We start from the raw sequence: 27257 nt of genomic DNA, 5'->3' as shown, positions 1-27257 counted from the left end.
GGACTGCTTTGCTGCATTTGGCACAGGCTGTCTTGAAACTGTGCAGGGTACAATGAAATCTCAAGACTATCAAGGGATTCTAGAGAGAAATGTGCTGCCCAGTGTCAGAAAGCTTAGTCTCAATCGCAGGTCATAGGTCTTGTAACAGGATAATGACCCAAATTCTTTTTATTTATTAGTGCTTTTGTTAGACTCAAGTTATTTCTGTGACCATTTTGGGTTTTTCTTTCATTAAATGAGGAGTAGAACACACTGGATCAAGGGTTGCCAATTTTACAATAATTCCAAAAAGGGGGCACCCCCACTAAATAGGATAAAATAGGATATCCTATTTAGTGGGGGTGCCCCCTTTTTGGAATTATTAAATGAGGAGTACCAACAATTTTGTCCACTTGTGTATAAGAATATAATTCAATTATTCATGACTGCCCATTTTCCTTGGTTCATGACCAGACACTTTCAGATTTTTTGTACGTTGTTTTTTTTTGTTTGTTTGTTTTTTTCATTTTTATTTTACATTTTTATTTTGGAAAAGATAAAAAAGAAAAGTGGGGGTGTCAGTTTTTAACCCAAAATGCCAAAGGCTGAGGATCCACATTGCCCATTATTTTTAATTATACACAGTGGGATACATTTATTAAGACTGGCATATTATTTGCCCGTTTTAATAAAGGACTCAACTAGTGCAGGGAAGGAGAGATTTAAGTGGCGTACACCAAATGTGTTCCATAAAATGATCCCTTTACACCAGAAAACTGACCCACATGACATTTAGAGACATCAGGAATTATGCATGCATGTATATTGAACATTTTAAAAGTTGCCAATAAGCCTAACATTCAAGAAGGGGTAGCTAGACCTCCTCCTCAAAACACAACTCAAAATGTGTAGAGTTAAATTTTCTGGTTGCATGTGGCTCTGCTTGTACATGTCACCATTAACCTGGATGAACCTGAGCTGTTCTTGAATCCCTTCCTCTCAAGATAAGCTTCTTTTTATAGTCTAAGCAGACAGAGGGTTATGACAAATACTCCCCAGGGTATACATAAAGTTCAACAGAAGGCTTTCTCTAGAGAACATATTTTGTAGGAAACTGCATAGAGTGAAGATTAGTATGAATGACTTTATAGTTGATATGTATTTATGATTTGTAAGTAAATGGTTGTAATTGATTTGTAATAATTTATAAGCTATAAAGAATATAAAAAGTACGAAGAATACAAAATTTCATTATTGACCAAAAATATTGTACATTATTTAATTATAGTAGTAATGGAGGTGCTTTAACGTTTGTGAACCCTTTAGAATTTCCTATATTTCGAAATGAATTTGACCTGAAACTACATCGGATTGTCACACAAGTCCTAAAAGTAGATAAGGAAAACCAAATCAAACAATTGAGTTAAAAAATTAGACTTAATGGTATATCATATGTCTGAATGGCAAAAGTATGTGAACCTTTAGGAAAAGAAGATAATTTGAGGGTAAACTAGTCTTAAACAATAGGAATCTATGAAAGTTATATCTTTACAACCCATGTTTGTGGAACTGTAACATAGCATATACAAAGAAGGTTAATATGTGCTTCAGAATAGAGCTTATCAGGCTGGAAAATGTTACAAAGCCATTTCTAAAAAGAATAAGCCCCACTAATCCACAGTCAGACAGAATGGGGGGAATTTACTAACTCATCTATGCTAGTTTTCTTGTACCAAAGAGGTTCAACATTGTTCCATCTGTGTCCTGCTTGACACTTTTTACAAACATTGTTGGAGCAGGGAGGAGACAAAGGCAGGTTGTGGTAGTACCGCCTTCACCTGACAAATTTGCATCTGAGTTCCAGCCTCTTAATAGTTCAGTTAAATTTTGCAGCAACCAAGGATTTGATTAAGATTGGCATACAGAACAACAGTTTTAATAAATTCCTCCATTGTGTACAAATGGAGAAAATTTAGACCCTTTTTACCCATCCCAGGAGTAGCTGTCCAACCAAAATCATACCAAAAAGTAGGCATATAATATTATGTGACGTTACAATGGACCCCAAGGTAACCTCTAAGCAAATAAAGCTTTTATCACATAATATGTGGGTTTAAATTAGAAGTAATATGTTTGGATATAGGAAAACACTGCATAAAAACCTTATGCTATCTCTGAAAAACAGTTATAGTGTCATGGTTTAAGTCTCTTTGCTATCATTTGTGGAATAATGAATAGTGAATTATACCAGCAAATTCTAAAGGAAACTGTTAAAACATCTGTCTGTGACCTGAATATAAAGAGAACACAAGTCATGCAACAAAACAATGACCATAAGCACACCAGTTGTTCTACCAAAGAATGGCTAATACAAATACAATTTTGGAATATCCAAGTAAAAGTCCTGATTTTTAAGGGGTCTTCCAGTTCTTAGTTTTACTGCATAGTTAGCCTTAACTTAACCTATACTGTATACTTACCTCTCCTTTCAGCTGGGGATCTAGCAGAGAGTCAATTTAGTTCCCTTTATCTACTTTTAGGAATAATGTGAAAATTAGTCATAGTTTTTGGACACATTTATTACAAAATATAGAATATTTTGAAAGGTTCACAATCTTTCAAGTCCCTCTGTATCTTAAAGTGGTCATCTGGACCTCATAGGAAATTAGAGACCCTCTTTAGTTTCTCCTTCTTCCTTACTAAATCTTTTAACCTGCTATCCCACACTGAAACATGGAATATGTAGCCTGATGCTACTTCCCCTGCTGCTCTGTCTCGTGATGGTCTCCATTTCTCCAATTCTTTTAGACCTAATAGCAGGCAGGGTGGAGGGCTAGGCATACTTCTTTAGCCACAGTGTACTTTTCAGGTCATTCCCTCAATACCCTCATTCACCATCCTCTTATTTGAGGTCCACACCTACAGACTTTTCCTCTTCCTACTTTGACTCTTTGAAACTTTTCACTCCTTACTTACTCCCAAGATGAAGCCATATATCACAGACATCTGTACTGAGGACATAGCTACTTATTTCAGTTACAAAATTGATAAGATCCATAAGGTAATTTTGCCCATGTCCCATTGAACAAGTTTGGATAGAACTGGAAGCGAAATTGTTATACTCTGGGTCTCGTCAGACTCCAGAGTATAACAGGTGGTGGTCCAGGGGAGGTGTAAAACAATAACAAAAAATTATATTTACGTTCTGGACCTCCTCACAACATACTTGTCTCTTCGGGTCCCCTTCTGTGCTTCTGATGATGTTATGCACCCAAAGTCACCGCTGAGGCCTGTGTGTTTGGGCCTTACGCCTTAATGCTTGGTGTGAACCATGTTACCACAAAGGCCCAATCACAGGCCTCAGCAGTGACCTTGGATGCCTGACGTCACCCAGAAACTTAGAAGAGGACCAACAAAGAGGCCCATAAAAGGTGAGAGAAGATAAGTATAATTTTTTGTGATTTTTTTTTCACAACTCTCCTGGTCCTCCACCCATTATATTTTGGGGTCTAAAGAAACCCCAGATTATAATAATTTCATTTTCTTTTTTGGGGTTGAACCAAAAACTTTTGTAATATTTGGGTCGAATCCGGTTCATTTTGAACCGAATCTCCCTTCTCTATTCTGAATTTATGCTCCATAAAACTAATCCTTGTCTGTTTAATGCCCCCCACATTATCCCACAGGACACAATGCCATAATCTAAGTGTAACTGAATATGGACAGAGGCTGGTGATGGATAACATAGTTTTATTTGTGTAATTAAGTAACTTTTTTCATAAAAATGGCTGGTCCGCTGTATAAGCACTTCTACTTCTTATGTCACCCCTCCTCCCTCATAGATTGTAAGCTATCTATCACATCTATTGTGTGACCTGATTTATTACAATGTAATGTCTGTATATAAACTCTATGATTTCTGAAGTGCTTCAGAATATGGTGGCACTATATAAATAATTTTTAAATTATTATTAGATGTATAGATGCATCTGCTATGTACAATAGAAATGTCTGACCACAGAATCCACTGAAGAAATGAATTGTTTGCTGTAGTTGGGTCAAACCTTTAGCTTCCATATTAAAGGAGCTAGCCGTGGTGAGATGACTCCTTAAACAATAATGTCTGTATAACCAGTGTGGTTTGCTTTAGTGTATGCACAGTCCAATGTAGTCTTACTTGAGGGTCATTACAAAGAGTTAACAGAGAAACAGGTCTTCAGACATAAAAAAAAAAATCCATCTTGCTCATTGAACTATTTTATTTATTTTGCTATTCTGAGTCCTTTCCATTAAAAGAGTAAAATGTTAGGGTATTTGTCATGCAGTCTTTGCTTTTCAAGTGATTTAAGCAGAAATGAAGGCTTGGCCTTCCACAGTTCTAAATGAAATGCTAATCCTTAGAACACTAGCTCATAATTTATGCTTCCGATAATGACCTTATGAGTCATCAGAGCTTCATGCTGTTAATGGATGATGTACTGTAAATGATTTCACTAAGGTCTACTGCAGTTAGATGATAATTCGAACAAAACTTAGAATCCATTGTAAACCTATTCCAACGTATCGTTTAGGTATAAGGTTATTCTGTACAAAAATAGAAAGAGATAACAATACAATTAACACCTTGTCTTATTCCATTATTTTCACCCTAGTGGGAAGAAATTAGCGGTGTTGATGAGAATTACAAGCCCATCCGTACTTACCAAGTATGTAACGTAATGGAGCCCAATCAGAACAACTGGCTGCAGACTGGCTGGATCTTAAGACGTAATGGACAACGAATCTTTATTGAGCTGAAGTTCACTCTAAGGGACTGTAACAGCATTCCCGGAGTAGTGGGGACATGCAAGGAGACATTTAATCTTTATTACATTGAATCTGATTATGATCTGGGTAAAAACATCAAGGAGAGCAAGTACGTTAAAATTGATACCATAGCAGCCGATGAGAGCTTCACCCAAGGGGATCTAGGAGAACGCAAAATGAAACTGAATACCGAAGTCAGAGAGATTGGACATCTTAACAAGGAAGGTTTCCATTTGGGATTTCAGGATGTAGGGGCCTGCGTTGCCCTAGTCTCTGTACGTGTCTATTATAAAAAGTGCCTCTCCACAGTGCAGAACCTTGCAGTCTTTCCGGACACGGTGGCAGAGGCAGCCTTCTCGACTCTAGTGGAAGTTAGGGGGACTTGCGTGAATAACTCTGAAGTAGACTTGGATAACCCGCCCAGGATGCATTGCAGTGCAGAGGGGGAATGGCTGGTCCCTATTGGAAAATGTACTTGTAGTGCTGGCTTTGAAGAAAAGGAAGGTAGCTGTACAGGTAAAACTCAGTTTACAGTCTCTATAGATTTGCTTGATTAATACGTAATTGTGCTAAATGTGATTCTATTACAAGAGACACGTTGCAAGTGAATGTTAAACTTTGGTAGGTGATTTATAGTCTATGAAGTTAAATTAGCTTGTAAAAGTGATTATTTACTACAGAATACATCTGCTCTGTATAGCCGGGGCCATTAATAATCCTTTGTATCATTATATTTGTATTAACATCACTTAAAGGCAGCTATGATATGGCATACAAATAGGTACATTGTGATCTGTAGCATATTCTCGTTGCAATACACTCATGCCAAGCTATATCTACTGTGCTTTGTAGCTAAATCTAATATCACCATAGTAACATTATTACAAATAAACTAACAATGACTGCTTTATTATGTTGGACAATTAAAATGCATTCTGCGAGGCTGGATGGAAAATGTTGTTAGCTAAAGCACCCACTGTTAAACTACCTCTCCCCTAATTGGTAGTTATGCCTTTTCTATACACATTATACTGTTGCTTTCCAGTAGTATGGCCTTATTTTGTAAAGTGCTAGACACTGTTCCCAAGAGTAGTGGGGACAATTCAGTCCGACAGTATTTCATTATATAGAAAAATGTGTCCCTTCTTCTTGTATCCAGCCAAATAATCATCTTGTCAGGTAGGTGAAGTTCCAGTATTGTCCAGTGTGCATTGGAACATTTCTCTCTTGCTTAAAGAGGTTTTTCAGTGAGGATTTTTTTTTTACAAACTACTCAGAACGGGTTGAAAAAATAAAAGAAGCAATACTAACCATGATTCCCAGAATGTCCATCCCAAGGCTGCCAAGGGTCTCTACTCCCTGGTCCCTCTCGACGGTGAAATGTCCTTTAGCTAGTGTGGCGGGCTACCAATGTCACAAGTGATTGGCTAAGTGGTCATTTTTTTGTGTGTCAAAAGGGGCCACGAAATGGAGACAAATAGAGCATCTGGGCAGTATTGGAATGCAGACATAGATATCCGAGGGCTCCTGGACAAAACATCTATGGGCCCTTTGTTTTCCAATATTTCAGCACAGTGTCACCCCCTTATGTTTCTCCAACAATTCACCTTGTTCATTAGCTTAGAGTTTCACCCATAATCTAAAACACAGTAGAAAGCTGCTGTTAAAGTTGATAGCGCCCTCTGACCTACTAGGTCGCCGCACCAAGAGTAATACCCAGTCATGTTGGAGTGGGAAAAGCATTTAATTGAGGTGAGGATTGCTTCCTCTATTTTTTTTAAACTAATTCTGAGCCGCATATAACAAATTTTTCCCTGCCGGAAAACTAGTTTGACATTTGATTAAGTGTATTAAAGGGGATTTTGGTCTCTATAACATTGATGGCCTATCCTTAGGATAGGCCATCAATATTAGTTCTGTGGAGTCCCAGGTGTCAGATGTGAGAAAGGTGTCAATGTTAAAAACTGGATAACTCCTTTAATGCCATCAATAATTCATATTACGGTATACTAATATTACACATTTCTGAAACCTGTTAAGATGTCATGTTTAAGGAAGTAAAGTAATAAAATATGAAGTAATAGAAGACCAGGTAGTTAGCAGATCCTTTCATAATATGCCTAATATAAGCATCCATCTTAGAACCACTTAAGAAAGTATTGGGAAATTGATTAAATAGCAATTCAATAGTATAAGCTTGTAAATGAAGTTACCTACTTTAACTGATGATTCCTGTATTGTCATGTAGTCATGCAGGTTTGTCAGCCTTCAGTATGGTATATTCCCTTCAGCCTGCTGACTAAACTGCAGAGCAACCACAGGGAATTGTTATTGTTCTGTAGTCTTTAAATTGAATGGTGACCTTTTAACAGCATATCAATATTACATTCTATATTTTGTACTGATTCATTTTTTAATGGATCTTTTAAGTTATTTGATCTCTAACAATATCCTGGTTTAAAAGACAGAATCCAGATGGCCTGCAGGTTAGTCTACAGGGGAAATATAGAAGCTAACTGCAAATGGTTGAATATTTAGCTCAATGTATAAAAAGTATGCAGTTAGCTCCTCATCTCCCTCTGGGGGTGACTGTAGGAAGTCAGAATTTTACCTTTTGAGAAGGATTTTTTGGCTTATTCATTGATGATTTAGGAAAGAATTGAGATCTTGGTTATTGGTTTCCTGTTGACTGCACTGTTTAGGTGAGAACTTCAGCTTCTTTTTTAGAAAACCAAGCACAACAACTATACTTGGTACCACAGACACAGTACCAAGCCATAGTATAGAACCAGAATAGGGCATAGGATATCCAAATCCAGAAATGTCTGTGTCAGGAGTTTGGAGCATTATGTCAGAACAATCCTTACTTTATCCACTAAACAAATGGGATCTAAAATCTGGGACCTCTGCTGTTGGCTCTGTGACCACTTCACTGTTTACATTATATGCTGTCAAAACCATAGGTGCTGTGTGATGGAATTAGTCTTGTTCAATTCACTTTTATGGGTGAGACTGTAATTATATCACTGCTATAAATCAGATAATGTGTGATGTAAACCATGAAGACGTCACACAGCTCACATAAGTGCTGAATTCCTTTCAAATAGCTGATCAGTGGAGGCCCCAAGTGTCGGACATTAAATTATGTTTTACTGTAGACCTATCATAAAGATAGTTCATCAATAAAAGTAAACTGTATTAACCCTTTAATCCATGCTGCTCCTCATTAACAAGTGCAGAATACTTGTGTTATCTTACTCAGTAAAAGATGATTCTGTACTTGTGCTCCAGTTTTCTCTGCCAAGTAGGGAAATTCCATAAGCAAAGATAAATATGACATTGAGATGAGTTAGGGAGCTGAGAAGTTACTGAACCACAAGTCCACTTCTGAGCAGTGAAGATAGACATGCATCTTGAGAAGATAATACAGGGGGTGCCTCCCTGAGATTATCCCTTTAAATAATCTTCTTGAGATTATCCCTTTAAATAATTAAAATAATAGGCCAAGGTCAGACATTCTCTTTAAAGCTCCTATTGGGATATTATCCAAGTAACAATTATAATTCTAACTTTTTATTATTGACTTGGTAGCTTCCAAATAATTTCTATGAGTGGTTCTAAGGTGAAATTATACATTAATATCTATTATAAAATGCATATGTTGTTTCAATAGTGATGCAATAGTAGCTAATAATAATATAAGTACTGTAACTTGACATTACTATTAGTAGCAATGTACAAAGACTTTAGACTTTGGAATGTATATAATGTATTTTTATCTAGTGTTGCATTTAATCTATATTATCTGAATAATTGATATGTAGTAAAACACATATGTAAAAACTGCTTTCATGTAGTGAAGTGAAATGTTAAAGTCTGTCGACCAGCTTTATGTTTTTGACCATGGATTATGAAGTCAGTCCTGTTGATAGAGGACTCTACCTCAGTTGCATTCAGATATGAAAACAACCTCTGGCAGGAATATTTCTCCAGTTTGTGTTGACTTGCCTTTCTAAACACAAGTAATTCATTCTGTTATGACCCTTCCTGGGAACTCTCAGAAACTGACTAGGAGACTCCAGGTTTTTTCAGCATCATAGTTAGGGGGCGTTCACACTTGCGACCGTGTCTGCCCGCCGGGTCCCTGTCCTATTCCCTAGAGAAACTACATAGGGACCAGCTTCCCGACGGACGTTTGAATGGGTCTTAAAAGCAAACCACCGGTGTCTGTATGCAGCCTCTCGGCGGGGAAACCGTTTTTTTGGGGGCTGGACACAAAATCAGATATGCAGGACTTTGTGTCCGCCCCAAAAAACAGTTTCCCCGTGGAGAGGCTGCATGAATAGGTTTTTCAAAGGACAAGCCTATATAATGACCCACATAATGACCAATATGCATTTAAAAAATCATGCAATGAAGTTAAAGTTTGGGTGTTCTGGATAAAAGCTTCACTTTTTGACTGCATCTATATTTACATGAGGCCCATACACCAGGGGTTTGGTATTATGCACACTAGAGTATCACATTTCCTTCTTTTCTAGGATGTTGAGGTAACATCAGTATTATTATTAATATTTTTAATGACTTGCATTTTAACTACTTATAATGGTACTGTAAGTATTATTAACTTTTAACACGTACAGTCTTAAAATGATATTTCTGTAAATAGCATAATATAATATCTCGTAGCACAACTGTAGCAGATCTGACTTGTCAAAATAATGTAAATGAAGCACATTTTAGTGATGTCCCAGGGTGATATCTAAAATCCAAGACTTATGTGGTAGCATTATATGGTCATCTTCTATAGAAAGTTCCCAGTTTTGGTCATAACCCTACTTCATAAAATCATCCTTTGTTGCATTGTAATTTTAGTTGCTAATTCTCGCACAATGAACTTAGAATGGAAAAAACGATTTTCCTGTGTACTAAATTTGTCTTTTTTTTACATTTGAAATAAATGGTATTATGATATGATCCAAACATAATGAAAAGTCTGTGTTCTTTTTAAACCAACAACAAAACGCCTAAGAAGCAAGAGATGTTTTTCCAGTACTGACTTGCTTGACCCAAAAATGCTCATAGGGAAATATAATGCTTCTCAGAACACACATAGCATTTTAACATCCAAGATATGCAGAGACCAATAGAAAAGATCCCTTGGTATATTTCTGTGGTGAACAGAAACATGGCTTGACTTTCATAAGTGAATTTGTTAATGGGGTTTCCATATTTAGATGTGCTTTATTATATCAATTTACTAAGCCCCCACTGGATGTTTCCGCTACTGGCAAATCAAGGCATTTCCAACCCATGGGGCCCTGGCCTAAAGCTTTGTCAAAGGCTCCATCCAGAGATTTATTCATATTTCATGGGGCAAACAGAGGAAGAATAGACATTGTAGCAGACCTCTTAATAATTCAATGGGGTCCATCGTTTTCTGTTGATGTTTGACATATGATAGGTCTGTATCTGAACAGAAGACCTAAAAATACACAGAAGCCCTATAGAGTACTGAGACCATGAAAATGTGGTTTTACTTCTGATATGCCTTCCTACGGGTCCATTCACACAAAGGAAGTTGGCGATGATTCTGGCACGGAACCCGTGTCAGAATCAGCGTTGAAAAAAAAAAGAATCCCAATGACTTCAATGGGTTCTGTGGAACCCATTGAAATCAAAGGAAAACAGCCTCCAATTGATTTCAATGGGTTCCACATGGAAAACGGAACCCAAAGTCAATGGGAGCCTTTTTTTCTGCGCTGATTCTGATGGGTTCTGCACATCAGTGCCAACTTCCTCCGTGTGAATGGACCCTACCTCTAATCTGGGTCTAGCTGAATTAAGCCTTGCCTTGAAATCCTATCTATCCTGTTACACACTTGTTTCCATGAATGTGCTGCTTACAGGGGTATTTTCATCTTCAGGAAAATATATAAAGCTAATAGAGATGAGCGAGTAGTACTCGATCGAGTAGGTATTCGATCAAATACTACAGTATTTGAAATACTCGTACTCGATCGAGTACTAGTAGCTGTTCGAAGTTAAGATTCGATGCAGAACCAGCGTTGATTGGCAGAATGCTATACATTGCCAATCAACGCTGGTTCTTCTCTTACCTTTAGAAGTCTTCTCCCTGCGCAGCGTCCCCACGTCCTCTTCCGGCTCTGAATTCACTCTGCCAGGCATCGGGCCTGGACAGAGCTGACTGCGCATGTCTGCTTGTAGTGCGGGCATGCGCAGTCGGCTCTGCCCAGGCTCGATGCCTAGCAGAGTGAATTCAAGGCCGGAAGAGAACACGGGGACGCTGCGCAGGGAGAGGAATCCAGCCCCCTCTCATGGACTTGGTAAGTAGAATTTGATCGAATGTTGCGTACCCCTGAAACGAGCATTTCCCCCATAGACTATAATGGGGTTCGAAACAGTGTGCAGCTGTTCGAATCGGATTTCGAACCCCGAACATTTTAGTGTTCGCTCATCTCTAAAAGCTAACTGAAGTTTTACCCAACACATTGCTTTATCTATCTTGCTCATTTTGCCAGATACTGTTCATTATTTCTCCTCAATATTTAGAGTTCATTGGCTAGATTTTAGACTGCTATCTACATACACTGGTCAGACTGGTGATTGGCAATAGCAAATGGAGCCTTCTGTCAGCTCTGCAATGTAGTTGCTGAGACCAAGAAATGGAGGGGAGGGGAGAGGAGACAGGGGAGCAGGTGAAATTCTTAGTTGGGACAGCCCCAACAATATGAAAACTGTACTAAATAGGCAGCATTGATAACTATTGGACTGTCTCAAGGCTGGTAGGCGTTATGCTGATAAAAAAGCACCGTGACAGTTACAAAGTCTCATGTATTAATATTACATTTTTTAGACACAGAAATTTTTTAGTAATGATAATCAAGGAAAACAGAAAAAATATATATTTTATGCAGTAATTTACATATGAATATTATGAAATCTTCATTATGTGTACAAAATGATGTAGTAGAAAAAACATGGAATTATAGAACAGATGGACATAAAGACAAAATCAATATCAGAATTAAAAAAAATTAATCACAGTAATACAAATACTTTGGAATACTACTGGGATACATGAATAAAAAAAACACAGCTGTTAGGCCAATAGAAGTGAAAGAAATAGTAAGCTTACATGCAGATCATTACTCCATTTCCACAGAGGATTCAAGAACACTATAATCTTGTGGAACGCCCCCTCAAAGTATAGCGCTACATACAGTTCTGTCAGGAGAGGCGTTCCCAGCTAGACTGTCAGGAGCGTCCTTCTGACAGTGAAGAGGTATTGGTAAATGCACCGGCATATACCGGGAATGCCGACAGTGCACTGAATTCAGAGCACTGTTGGCTTTCTAGTGGTGTATAAAACCGCATGTGCCCAAGGACATGAAAGGTCCTTTTTAAACCACCAACAACATGAAGTCACTTTGGAACCACATTTATCTTTTATTGATGGCCTATTCCAAGGATACGCCATAAATATCTTAATTCTAGAAACCCCTTGTGTGCTTATATGGATAATGCTATGATGAAAAGTAGAGTTTAAATTTTATCAAAAAGTTAAGCTAGTAGTAAAAATAGGAATTGCATTGTGTACAATACTTCATTGTTAGTGCAATAGCTGGTTAATCTTTGTCTTCTTTAAAAACAACTATATGCCATGCCAGGCATTGTTCAACAGAGAAGGTGTTAATCAGATGTTCTGAAGTAATGAAATGTAAAACATGCTATTGAAATATTTATATACAGTTTGCATAAGTTAATGTCAGTTTAATTAATGGAGTGTAGAAGTATAATTAAAGTTATCAAAGATATTAAATTCTAGTAAGAAGTGATGATTAAAACTGAGACACTGTATTGATCAACAGAGATAATTAATATGGATGATTTTTAATTTACATCTTGCTATTCCTGTGCAGTTTGTGTTGTTTTGAAGTTGAGATGCCGCATTTTTTTTTCTCAAATGTAAGAAGCAAATTAACCATTTAGGCACTGTTTGTACCTAACCTGCATTCAAAATATTACTCTATTCTATTGAAATAGTCATTAGATGTCTAAATGTGGTGATTTTTTTTCAAATTTCTAATTATTATACTTATTTATTTTTTACATTTTTGTATTAAAAGAGCAAGGAAAGACTTTCTATAGAATATGTACAGTACCTCTCCAGGTAAGGGCTCATGTACATGGCAAAAAAAACTATTGACACTGGTGTAACAGCCAAAGTAGAATTTAGAACAAGTGTTATAGAGCTGAACAACTAAGGATGCCCACTAGAGATGAGCGAGTAGTATTCGATCGAATACCTCGACGCCATAGGAATGCGTGTGAGTGGCCAAACACCAAGGAGTTAAGTGCATCGAATATTCGATACACTTAAGTAAGCTTTCAGTAAGCTTTCATCTTATTGGCTGGAATTGTCTTCATGCAATGATGAGTGACTGAGAAAGACACATTCAGGTATTTTTGTGATTTAGAGAAAGAAACGACTATTAAGAGTAAATAGAGAATTCAACAAGGTTAAACCCCAAACAAATGGAATACCATGTCACAAGGAACTCTGCTCCGGAGTCACCTTCCAAGGTCATTTATGATAATTAGACATGGTAGGATTGATTCCCAAAGTTCAAGATCTGCCGTGAATCTGACTCATTCACATTTTAAAAATCATTAGAGAGCCATCCATCCTTTCTTATAATCCCCTGCACCGGCAAGTGTTAGCCTAGTGGTAAAGACAATTACTGTAATTGTGATACTAAGAATTTCTAGAGACTTGGCTTGTAACCCCTGTGACCTTCAACAAGTTTCATTGTTTCCCTTCACTATGCAAGGAAATTATCCTTGAAAGTTCTTTGTAAATCAAGAAAGTTATATTTTCAGAAACTTCTAGCACATTTATTTTCTGAAGCCAAAGATAGAAAACATTTATAATTCTCAATGTTGTAATGCTTATAGGTTTATGCAACATTTTTGTTAATATTAACACATTGAAAACATGTATAACAACATATACCAAGTGATATACAGTATTAGCACTGAATTTAAGGATGCACAAGGATAAACTCAGAAAATGTAATAAAAACATCTTCCAGCCTTTCCTCTATAAGTCTTTTACTTTCCTATGGTTCCATTTAGTCACATAACAGTTAAAACTGTGAAACATATAAATAAATCTTCTCTATATGTCTCAGGAGCTCAATCATAATCTCCCCCTTCTTCTCAGTGGCTGACTGTTATGTAAGTGGCTGCAACAGGATCATGTGCAGGATCAGAGGCAAGTTGAGGGTTTGTTGTCTACAGTAAGTCAAAGGGATTGTTAGGCTCTACCATGTGGCTAAGGTTCACATCTGCATTGGTATTCTGTCCAGGGGAGTCTGCATGGGGACCCCCCCGAATGGAATACCAAACGCAATTGCAAGTGCTGTGCAGTAAAAGCAGACGCACCCCATAGACTATAATGGGGTCTGTGTGCTTGCCACCAGATAGTCACAGGGATCATATGGACAGGAAAGTAGTTTACAATCTACTTTCCTGTCCACAAGATTCGCGTGGGCAGCACGCGGCAAGCACACAGACCCCATTATAGTCCGTGTGCTTTTACTGCACAGCACTTGCAATTGCGTTTGGTATTCCATTTGGGCGGTCCCCAAGCGGACTCTCCCGGACGGAATACCGAATGCAGATGTGAACAAGGCCTAAGCCACACTGCGAGTCAGTTTTCAGGCAACAATGGCACAGACCAGAAGGAGTTTAACACCTTTGTTTTCTGTAGGATTTCTATAAGAATATATCTGAGTCAGGTAAAAATATCTACAGACTGACAAACAATGAGGGGAACTATATTTCTTTTTAGTTTTAGTATTCCTTTTTAGAGTTAAAATTAAAAATCTAATCCATCTCTAGGATCATATCCAAAGCTGTACTTTAAGCTAACCGGAGTGCAATTATAGCCAATACATTGGTTGTTCCATTTGTCAGACACTGCTCATTATATCCCCTTAATATTTAGAGCTTGTTGCCTTGGTTAGAGATTACCTTTTTGGTCAGCTTATGAGACCAGTCCTTGCTCCCACATGTATTTGCTTTTGATCTCTGCAAAACACACTGAGTTGCTGAGACCTAATAAGGGCCAGAATAGTGTCTTGATCAGTGTTTCTGTAAATAAATCCAAACATAAATGTGCACGGAGTACCCTACTGACCTGAGCTGAAAACCAAGAAGTGGAGGAAAGAAGAGACAGGAGGGCAGGTGAAATCCTGAGATGAGACAATCTTTTAAAATAGTATATTGGTTTCCGTGTAGAATATTGATACCATAATATTGTAATGCTAGTACATACATCAGGTCCTTCAAACAAGCCACTTATCACCAGTCTTTGATCTAACAAAGGACCAGATGAATATATAGATCACTTCTAGTGTATTCCATGCCATCATTCTAATCAGTGAGTGACTATCTAATGCTTTGATGACCTCATGTTGCAGAAACCAATTACAGCAATAATGAATATGGTCTATAAACCAATGACACCAACAAGGTCTGGAAAGAAGCCCACATTTTTTGAAATGTTTGTCTCATAGTCAGACATAAGAGTTTCAATCTTCAAATGGTCTTCCCATGAAAGCGTGTACCCAGAGACATCATTTGCTCTTCACCTGGTGTCGCTGAAAATCTGTAAACTATATACCCTGAGCTTCTGCAACTGGTTAAAGTGCTGCTGCATGATATCTTAGCATGAAAGACAAAAAAAAAAAAAATGAAATGTCATTGTAAAAACATTTTTCAATGATTTTTATTTGTGCTTGTTGTCCTCCATGATAAAATATCATGCTGCAGCTGTTTAACCAATTGCAGAAATTTGGGTTAACTCTGCTGAGTCTTTATACCTTATTTCCATCTGCTACAGACATTGTAACGTGTAATCCATCTATACGGAGATTGCAGCATATTTTATTAGTGGCTATTAAAGAAACACTAAACTTGGGAATTAATAATAAAAGTAAATATGAAATATACAGTGTGACCTCACTGTTTGTCTGCAGCTTGTTCTGAACAATCCTGAAGACACCTGTCTTGTCGAAATCCTGCATAGAAGAAAGTAGAAAAACTACTGCTGATCTACATAATCTTTATCTGGAAACTGACCTTGGGGTGGGTCTTAGCCAAGATGGCAAGACTTAATGATCTTTTCACACTTCTGCAGACTAGGAACAACAGGGATGGTCCTGTGCTAGTCAGTCTTATAAGAAGCCATAGTACAACAGGAAAAGGATGGGCGTATGCTTGAACTCCTTTCTCAGTTTTAGGTTTAACACAAGACAAAATAGGCTCATAGGAAGAGAGGAAATGTGTGGGGAAGAGTTAGGATAAATATTTGATGTGCATTTTCTCTGGTTAGTGTTCCTTTAATGACATCGTCTATATTTGTAGGTCTTTATGTGAGTCACTGAATTTACTCATCCCATTTGGATGATTTGATTGAAACACTGAATGGCTTAGACTATATCATAAATGTCTTCCATAAACATCTATAGTCAGAGCAGATGGTCAGAATAAGCAGATGCATTACCCTGAGTAATTGTACAGTAACTAATGAGAAGTTACTTTGCCTTAATTCAATATCATTAGGAAACATTCGAGATTCAGTACATATGAGTACTTCTGTACTTATGAGAAAATTGTTTTGTGTCAATGATTGCCATGTTCAATGATTTAGTAATAACTTAACCAATTTTCTAGTACTGTAATTTGCAGACTATCGCCATATAGTGACCATATAAAGTGATAACTACCGATTCTACAAAGGGCTCTGCAGACTATTAAAGCATGGAATTTTGTGACTTCTCTAATGAAGTACATTTGCCATATCTTCCATTTGGACCACCATGACCACTTCCTCCAGCTGTAAAATGCTGTGATCAGCATTGACTGCTGAGTTAAAAGGTAAGTATGCTATTTGATCAATGATAAGGTGTGTTATCATGAATGAACAAAAATCCATGGTATCCCCATGCCTGAAGTCAGTGGAGCAGAAGAATGAGGAATCAATCTCTTCTCCATGCCGCTGCACGTGTTCCACTGCATACTGGTTTAAGTGAAAGCTGCAAGTATATGCAGCTTCACTACAACCAATGATAAGCTAGGATATACTGAGCAGAATTCTTGGCTATAAAATGAGGCCTAGATCAGGACTTATACACTGGTGTTAGAGCTGCTACCTCTGCAGTTTTCACAAAATTTATTATTATTATTATTATTATTATTATTATTATTATTATCATTATCATTATTATTGTTTATTTATATAGCACCATTAATTCCATGGTGCTTTACATTTGGGGGTTTACATACAATACACAGAATATACAGGTAGATATAATACTAACAATTACCGACTGGCACAGTGGGGTAGGGCTTACAATCTATGAGGGAAGAGGAATAGAGACAGAAGGAGAGGGGGGAAGACTGTTCAGATGGCAGTGCGGTGATAGTGTTATTGGAGGTTGTAGGCCTTCCTGAATAGGTGAGTCTTCAGGGTCTTCTTGAAGCCTGTGATTGTGGGGATCAGTCTTATGTGTCTTGGTAAGGAACTCCAGAGTATGGGGGATGCACGGGAGAAATCTTGGAGACGGTTGTGTGACAGGAGCAGATGAGAGCAGAGCGGAGTAGGAGGTCATTGGAGGATCTGAGGTTATGTGTGGGCAGGTAGCGGGAGATTAGTTCGGAGATATATGTAGGGGACAGGTTGTGGATCACTTTGTATGTTAACGTTAGTAGCTTGAATTCAATTCGCTGGGCTATGGGTAGCCAGTGGAGGGACTGGCAGAGGGGAGCAGCTGATGAAGATCGGGGGGTGAGGTGAATTAAACGAGCAGTGCAGTTTAAGGTGGACTGGAGGGGGGCGAGGGTGTTTGCTGGGAGTCCATGGAGGCAGGACATTATGAGGGCCTGGACAAGCATCTTAGTGGTTTCAGGGGTGAGGAAGGAGTGGATTCAGTGGATGTTCTTGCGTTGGAGGCGGCAGGAAGTGTTGAGGGTTTGAACGTGTGATTTGAAGGATAGGTCGGAGTCCAGGGTTACCCAAAGGCATCGGGCCCGAGGGACAGGGGTAATTGTGGTTCCATTAACTTTGATAGATGGTCAGGAGAAGTGGCCATACAGGGTGGGGTGAAGATTATGAACTCCGTTTTCTCCATGTTGAGTTTGAGAAAGTGGGAGGAGAGGAAGGAGGCTACAGGTGCTAAACAATCTGGAACTCTGGCCAGCAGGGAGGTAATGTCAGGTCCAGAGATGTATATTTGGGTGTCATCGGCATAGCAATGGTATTGAAAACCATGAGATTCTATGAGTTGGCCCAGGCCGAGGGTGTAGATGGAGAATAGAAGGGGTCCTAGGATGGAGCCTTGGGGAACACCTACAGAGAGAGGGTGGGGTGAGGAGGTGGTGTGAGAGTGGGAAATGCTGAATGTGCAGTCGGTGAGGTATGAGGAGATTCAGGAAAGGGTCAGGTCTGAGATACCATGGGATGAGAGAATCTCTAAAAGGAGGGAGTGGTCAACTGTGTCAAAGGCAGAGGAGAGGTCAAAAAGGAGGAGGACAGAGTAATGGTGTTTGGCTTTGGTGGTTAGAAGGTCATTAGTGACTTTTGTTAGGGCAGTTTCAGTGGAGTCTGTCAGTTTCTGACTGTAGTCTGTCAAAGAGCAGGTTGTACGAGAGATAGGAGGAGAGTTCGGAGTGTACGTGCTACTCAAGCAGTTTTGAGGCATACGGGAGCAGCGAGATGGGACGATAGTTGGCTGGAGAGGACGGGTCGAGGGATGGTTTCTTAAGTATGGGTGTGACTGTGGCGTGTTTGAAGGCAGAGGGGAAGGATCCATTGGCTACAGATAGGTTGAAGAGATGGGTTAGGGCCGGAGTAATGACTTCAGTGAGTTTGGGGATGAGATGTGACTGGATCAGGTCAAGCGCGCAGGTGGTGAGGTGGGATTTAAAGATTAGGGAGGAGAGTTTTTCATCACGGATAGTGGAGAAACAGGTCAAGGATGATGAGCAGTGGGCAGTTGGGTGGAGGGGTTTTCGGGGGAGTAGGGTAAGACTGTCTCTGATGGTGTCAATTTTTTTTTTAAGTAAGAGGCAAAGTCGTCAGCTGAGATAAGTGATGTCAGAGGGGATGCAGGAGGACGGAGGAGGGAGTTGAAGGTGGAGAATAGCTGTTTGGGATTGCAAGAGAGTGCAGATATGAGTGTGGTGAAGTAGACCTGCTTCGCAGAGGTGAGTGCGTTCTTAAATGTGAGAACTGCCTCTTTGTAACTGAGGAAGTCTCCTGTCCAGGATACACTGTGAACTACTTTGCTCAAACCCTGATCAGACAACATTCAAAGGGTTGTCTTCAATCATAAATTTTAATGTATGTAGCAGTGAAGGGGGGAGGGTTATAACATAAAAATGCACTGACACCTGCATCCTTTCCATCACATTCACATCTCAATTTGTATACACAGCTGCTGCAATAGTGACATTAAGTCATTGGAACCACTGTAGCCAATCACCACTCTCAATGGCATATAGTGGTATACAGTGCTTGGGTGCCACAGTCCTGCTGATGTGACATCATTAAGACAGTAGCTCTGCTTGCAACCATTGGTGGCAGGCTGGGTTTACATTTGTTTTGAGACTCTGGGGTAGTGACTGCCGAAAATCGCATTATAATCAATGCGGTCTGTCAGTCACCGCTGTTTTGCCAATTTGTGTGTCCATTGTTCTATTTCTTCAACAGACCAGAACAACGGACACACAATATAGTGCCAGCACAGGTATTGAAGGAATATACATCATAACCCACTGCTACTGTCTGCATTAACATTTATAATCTTGGACAGCCCCTTTAAATTAATAGATACCCTCAATTAATAATGACATGTACCCCCTATTAATTATATTTCTGTATTCCACCTTAAATCAATAATGCCCACCTAAAATTAGTACATCCCAGTACTCTAGAGGTTAATACTCTCTTATATAATTACTACCTCCTAACCCCCCTTTATATTAATAATGCCTCCTCTTCCCCCAAAGACCCCTTTTATGTTCCTGTGACTCTACGGAGCATGAAGCTCCGCACAGTGCATATAGCTTCCTGTTTTTGCAATCCAGTGGTGGTGCCATGAACTGAAGATTTGTTCCCATTCGCTTGAATAGGAGCACTGTTGATTCCTAGCTGTATACCTAATACTTGGCTTCTGTCAGACAAGACAGCTACTTGATAATCCAAGCAACACAACTGTAATTTTATCCTCACACAGCTAACAACATAAAAAAATCTAAAAAATAAAAACAATACCAGAATTGCCGTTGTGTCTGTCATTCACTGATGTTCCCCAAAATGGCATCAATTAAAATATCAGAGCTTCCCAAAAAAATAAACTACCCCAAAAAACTATACCAATTTGATCAGCGTACTCGTATTGACACAAAGAATAGGATTTATCAGGTTATTTAAGGCACAAGATTTATAGGGTAACATAGCAGGGGTGGAATTGCTTTCTTTTTGCATTCCCTCCCTTAAAATTATGATTTTAAACTCAACAACTTGTCCAACAAAAAACAAGATAGAAAAATGATAAAGTTATGGCTCCTTGGGATGAGAGAAAAACAAAAAAAAATGGCTTGGTCATCAAGGCCTAAAACAGGTTGCCTTTAAAGGGTTAACAATCGCACCATCAGTAAAAGAATATACTGTGCCTGTATATAGTGAGAACTGAGAATTGATTGACCAGGGTAAATCTTACAGCATAATTCTAGAAAAAAAGTCCAAATTCAGTTAGCTGTGACAGTAGTGTACGCTAGTGCTACTAATGTGATAACAACATGCGTACTGTTAAATTGAATAGCACATGCTGATCAATAGCTGACACTGCCAGGCATAAGAGATTGTTCCTCAACTCAAATTGCCAGAAGACTTTGCCCTTTACTACAATCTTATAACATGCATTGCATGCCGATTCAATCCTCTTCTGATTAAATTGTATTAATGGCCATCCAAAGGTCTTATTATCTGCAATATATATGCAATCTTCACAGAAAACAGTAGCAAGATACTAATAGGTACTAACAAATTTGAGACAATACAAATCTAGCAACTTTTATTTTAGTATTAAGTAATCTAACTGGCCAGGGGTATACTGCTTAAAATGAGCTTAAGGCTTTATGTATATGTCATATTGTGGTAAGAAATATCTTTCAGGCATGTGTTTATGACTTAAAGAGTAGAGATGAGCGAACACTGTTCAACTGAATACATATTCAATCGAATATCAGGTTGTTCGAGGTATTTGATTCCAATCGAATACCACGAGGTAAACTAAAAATTTGTATCCCCTCCCACCTTCCCTGGCGCTTTTTTTGCACCAATAACTGTGCAGGGGAGGTGGGACAGGAACTACGACAACTGAGGCATCGAAAAAAAAATCTGAAAAAGGAATTGGCTGGATAAATCAGGTGACCTCCAATTTATATGAATGGTGGATTTAACATTTGGTTAATTTGAGACTGTGAACTATGTGATTGTGAGACAGGGACAGATCTACAGGCAGGGTTAGCTAGGGATTACCTTTATTTAGGGGGAATGTTACTCACACAGCTCTTTGGGGCTCTATCTGGTCGGGATCCCTGTCAGCTTACGATATACGCAAGCTGACTTTTTCCCATAGGAATGCATTGACCAGTGTTGATTGGCTGAATTTCATACAGAGTACAGCATTCAGCCAATCAACGCTGGTTCTGCTGGAGGCTCGTCTGTGAGGAGGCGGAGTCTAAGATCGGATCAGAATGTGGAGACTGCTGTGGACCGATCTTAGACTCCCCCTCCTCCGGCAGAACCAGCGTTGACTGGCCGAATGCTGTACTCTGTATGAAATTCAGCCAATCAACGCTGGTAAATGCATTCATATGCCGAGATGTAGCAGTGCAGGCCGTGCACTCAGCTCGACTACTCCGGAGATGCAGCTGGGCTGAGCGCATGGCCAGCACTGCTACACCGGAGAACCGCTGCTACTCTGGAGAACCGCTGAACCCTGCTGCACACTCAGCTCTGCTGCATCAGAGATGCGCTGAACGCTGCTGCACATTCAGCTCAGCTGCATCAGAGATGTAGCAGAGCTGAGTGTGCGCTGAACTCTGCTGCACACTCAGTTCTACCGTTGTAACTGCAGTGAAAGGTATTGAAATAAGGGGGCTGAAGACTTTTGCACATCACACTTTTGAGATTTTTATTTCATTAAAATTTAGAAAACCATGTATCATTTCCTTCCACATTACAACTATCTGCTACTGTGTTATGTTATATATTTTATATATATATATATATATATATATATATATATATATATTATATATATATATATATTATATATATTTTATTATATATTTTTTAATATATTTTATTTTTTTTAAATTTCTGAGTTTAAAATAGTCTTCTTTTTCCCAATATAGAGTGTTTATTTTGTGAATACCTCATTATAGCATGATTCGAATCTATACCAGAGTTTCAATGTGCAACGCTATTGGTATGTACAGTACATAGTTTCTATGGAAATAAATCCATACTAATTAATATTTTATAAGTTAGTATCTACTTGTATTAGTTAAATCTGTAGATATTGTGAGCCTTATTACATACTAATAAGGGGCCATATGGTCCAAGCTTATCATTATAAATACTCGCTGTACAGATTGATCTTTGTATAAATCTTTGTACTATGGACTTCATAATGTGTTATAGCAATGTTCCACTAAGCTTTCTTCATTGCTTCTCACCACTACATTTGCATCTATTTAGCTTGTGACTAGCTGATTTATGTAAAGTATAGTGAGGGCATGCACAGAATTGTAAGCAGCACATACAGTATATTGTAATGCATGTACTATGCAATTTTCATATTCAATTGAAATATATTCTAAATTAGCATTCAACCAATGCTAATGTGTAAGAAGGTTAGACAATAACATCGGTTGAAACTGAGTTATCTACGGACAGTTGTAGGGTTTAGAATTCTAATACTTGCCAGTTTCATGATATAATAGGAAATGCGATTAACTCATCTCAGTGAAGTTATTTCAAAGGGTTTTCAAGGACATATATATTGACGGCCTATCCTTAGCATGGGGCATCAATATCTAGCCTCCACAGGTCAGCTGTATGAAGAGGCAGCAGTGCTTGGGGGAGTATGGCTTCTGTGTCCCAGAAACAAACTGTATACCAAATAGTAAGATAACTAGCACTTCTAGGACCTTTATAACAGATTTTCAGCAGATTTTAGCAGTTTTGAGCAGCATAGATGTGAATAATGGTCTGGTGAGAGAGATATCTTACTGTAATCTGCTCCATGATGTTTCTCTCCACTTCTCTCCATAGGCTTCTTCATCCCCTCCCCTCTCCTTAAAATTTTCTGAATTACAGCCTGACTTCAGTGTAGATGGGTGAATCGAGCAGTTTATCAGGTAGGAGAGGTTCTAATAACAGGAGATAGAAACATTTTTGTGATAAGTTAAATTACAATATTTTTAATATTCAACAAAATCCCATCAAATAGCAGTTATTCTGGGAAAACCATTTTAACATTACTTCCCTATAAGGCTGAGTTCATACGGATTTTTTTGGTCCGGACTTTTACGCGGAATCCGCCTCAGAATGCCTCCCATTGAATTCAGTGGCAGCCGTTCATTTCTTTTTTCCACTAGTGTTTTTTTTCCGCGGAAAAACGAAGCGAGCTGCCCTATCTTGACACGACTCTCCCTCCCGCGGTGGCGCGACACTCCCTCCCAACTAGGCCCATTCATTTGGGCCTAATCTGGAGCGAAATACCGTGCACCGGCATCCAGTCACAGCTAGCTGTTTTTTTGGACAGGATTCTGAGTCTGCCTCCACGTCGAAATCCGGCCCAAAGAACCCCGTGTGAATCCGGCCTAAGAAAAAAGAAAATCTGACTGTTCTTGTGAATCCTGTCAGTTATAGTAACTGTTTGTAGTCTTTTTACTTAGAATCTTAGCCAGTAGAGATCTGGACTTTTCCCACCTTGATTTTCCGGGGCTGCAAACAGCTGTTGATAGTAACTGCCTGTTAGCCATATTTGTTCTTATGGGACTATTGTCTATACGACTTTGTCATCTACAGTCCTAAACTCTCACCTTCTCTCAGGTTTCTTTGACAGTCAGTCCCATCATTCTCACTGTATCTTGAAGAGCAAATCTCTAGAAACACATTGTCATATTCTTCTTACTTTCCTGAATAAAAATGTGACAAAACATTTAGTGAATGAATAGCAATATATTCTGTTCCTAGCGGACAGCTCGTAGACAATAGCCGTGCACGTCATTAGAACTCCATTACAACTCCATTTCATCTTTTGTGTTTCCTGTTGATACCACGCTGCCCTTTGCTGTTTGAAAGCTTTAATGGCCCTTGTGGAAATCCTCAATTTTATCTAGCACAGCATCAAGTGCTTTCATCAAACTGAAAGGAATTCAGCCGCACTTCAAGACTGCTGGCTTTTGCAATATTAACATTTTTCCCTAGGATTCAAGGAAGAAAGGGAGAACTTTGAAAAGCACTCTAACTTCTATTTGTTCTCTTTAAATCACGGAGTAAAGAGACACAGTTAAAATCATATTGCAATCTTGCTATTGTTGCACGCTTCACTACCTCAGTGGCAGCTAGCCATTATCAGCCATCTGCTTGCTGCAGAGCATTTACATACTAGGTCCCTGAAGAGTTTTTCACTAATGTTTTTAGGTTTTCTTTATGTTGAGTGTGAATAATTTATGTCCTCCTAGGACACATAAGGAGAAATTATTAAATGGGTCCTATTAACCCTTTCTGTTTAACAGTGGTGGACTGAAGTAGTTAATATGCGGTAACAAACCAATGTAGTACTCTTCTTATCGACTCTTTTGTCTTCGAAAGGTCTTCGTGCATTCTTGCAACTGAATACAATAAGCATAATAAATATCATTTTAATAGAAATATTTCATTTGTGCTAAGCCAAATTGTATTGAGTTGGAGAACAAAGCTTTCAGATGCCTATGAGCAAGGCTGTTGTGCCATATCAGGTCTTATGAAGGTAACAGTGGACACCTCAGTATAGGACAACACTCAAAGGGTTAATTGGGAGCTGTTTAAAAAATATTATAAATCTTCCCCTAGCAGACTTATGCTAGCTTCACACCTGCATTTGGGTTTCCATTCAGGGAGTCCATTTGGGGACCCTTTGAATGGAAACCTAATCTGCTTAAAAAAGCGGTTACCCACGGAATCCCATAGACCCCATAGACTCTAATGGAGTCTGCCGGGTTTTTGCCAGGTTTCTACCCTGAAAAGGGTGAAAATGTGGAGAGAAAAGTGCTGCTTACAACGCTTTGCTCTCCACATTTTTTAACGGGGTTGTCCCATCTCAAGGATCCTATCTATATTACTAAATACATTGATTTCGCAAAACTGCTTTGTTTGGCTGGTATCTGAGATTATTCCCTTTATTATTTACACAGCGTTTCCATAACCACGGACCTTGGGGTGATCTTATCTCTCCGCCCAGGACAAGTGACATAGCTCCCTGCTCTCAGGAAGGGAGGGGAAGCTGAGTGCTCGGAGCGAACTTATATTTCTGAGCTGTTTATCTCCCTTTTCCAGTTATTAGTCTGCTAATTGATTTTTGCTGATAAGGGCGGAGACAGGAAGTATGTTACCTCTGTATGTAAACACAGACCTAAAACTGAGTTTATTGCAAGCTGATTTTCTTGCTTTGTCCTGTAGCATGTATGTTTGGGATTCACAACAACTATCAAATCCAGCTCTGCTATATCAGCTTCATATTGTGCATCTTCTAGTGATACTGTGCATATTATTTACAACCATCCCTCATTACTGACTGCAAACATGTACTGCTATGAGGAGAGATAACAGAGCTGGCTTTGTCTGGGAGACAACATTTGAAACCCCGCCCACCAATTTACCGAGAAAACCAGGAAGTAAACAAACCACACAGCCTGCAAGTTGGTGAACAGGTGAGTTGGGAATACCCCTTTAAGTGGGTTCGAGGACAGAAACCCTGAACGGAATTCAAATGCCATTGTGAACCCAGACTTAACTGTATACCTTGTAACACTTAGATACAATATTATAAAACATAAAACTATATAATATATTGTAATTAAACACAGGGGAAGGAGAAGTGAGAACTGTACATTCAGTTGGACATCTTTGATCTAGGAAGCTGCCTAGATAGGAAAATCCTTATTAGGCAAGGGCCCTATGTAGCATCCTGCAGCAAAAAAGTGCTGTGGGAAAAACCGTGGCGTCAATACATTGTGGTTCTCCCCTCAGCACTTTACAAGGAAAGTTCACAGAGGTTTCCTCTGCGGACTTTCTGTTTCATTTATACTTAGGGTGCGTTCACACGATGTAATGTGCCACGTGATGTGGCACGTATACGGCATGTGAGAGTTTGTGCGCCGTAAACGCTCCCATTCATTTCAATGGGAGTTAGGATCGTATACGCCGCGTTATTTTCATGGCCGCAAAATAACGCGGCGTATACGATCCTAACTTCCATTGAAATGAATGGGAGCTTTTACGATGCACAAACTCTCACACGCCGTATACGTGCCACATCATGCGGCACGTTACATCGTGTGAACGCACCCTTGTAGGGAAACCGCCAAAGTTTCTCTAGGTATAGCCGTGGCAGTTTTGGAAATCGCAGCATGTCCATTGTGTGTATTTTAAAGCAAAGTGGCGATGTGATTCACTAGAATACTATCCACTTTGCTGTGACTGTAAAACAACACGTTTTTTTATGTTGCACTATCACGGTGGACTAACCTTGGTGTTTACACCACATAAGGCTTCGGCCTTAGAGTCATTTTTCAATTAAAGAGGTGTTAGATTCCTGAAATGTTATGTTACAAGAACTCATAGAAATCTATCTATCCTATTTCTAGCTATCTAGGGCAAATACAACTGATGTTATGTCAAAGTGACAGTAACAACCACACTAACTACATAACTATGTACCTATAGGAGAACATCTCTGTATTTGTCTTGTTTTGGGTGGCTAGGGTCCAAGATTTGTTTCAGATCAAAAAAATTAGGTATGTACCACACTTCAAACTGTCTTAAAAATGAGTCCAGAGTGTATAATGGGGCAGAGCTTGGTCGGCATCTTGCATTACCACTTGAACTGAAGACTCTGTGAGACCTAGCGGCTCACAACTGAAAAGTACTCACTGTTCCATTTTTACCTTCTTTGGGAACTGCTTGTGACTCTCTCCTTTATCAGTCTGTACCTACCAGTCACCGGCGGTGGCACTTTGTTACTATAGGATCTTGCTACCATTTTCCCCTGCTGATACAAACCACATCCTCTTCTGGGGCTTGCAGTGCTGATGACCGCCAG

The 27257-nt window shown here is 39.0% G+C and overlaps 1 protein-coding gene across 2 annotated transcripts in view; it reads left to right on the top strand.

The window, feature by feature from the left end:
- Positions 1-27257, top strand: part of EPHA10 (EPH receptor A10) — a 589871-nt gene that overhangs the window by 91659 nt on the left and 470955 nt on the right. For both annotated transcript variants that reach the window (XM_075264483.1, XM_075264482.1), the window contains exon 3: positions 4632-5301. In XM_075264483.1, coding sequence (XP_075120584.1) covers positions 4632-5301 — 670 coding nt within the window. The remainder of the gene's footprint in view (positions 1-4631; positions 5302-27257) is intronic.

The sequence above is a fragment of the Leptodactylus fuscus genome, chromosome 2 (genome assembly GCF_031893055.1).
Source record: "Leptodactylus fuscus isolate aLepFus1 chromosome 2, aLepFus1.hap2, whole genome shotgun sequence".
Lineage (NCBI taxonomy): Eukaryota > Metazoa > Chordata > Amphibia > Anura > Leptodactylidae > Leptodactylus > Leptodactylus fuscus.
Note: the sequence above shows the minus strand (reverse complement) of the source record. Positions and strands in the feature narration are given on the sequence as shown.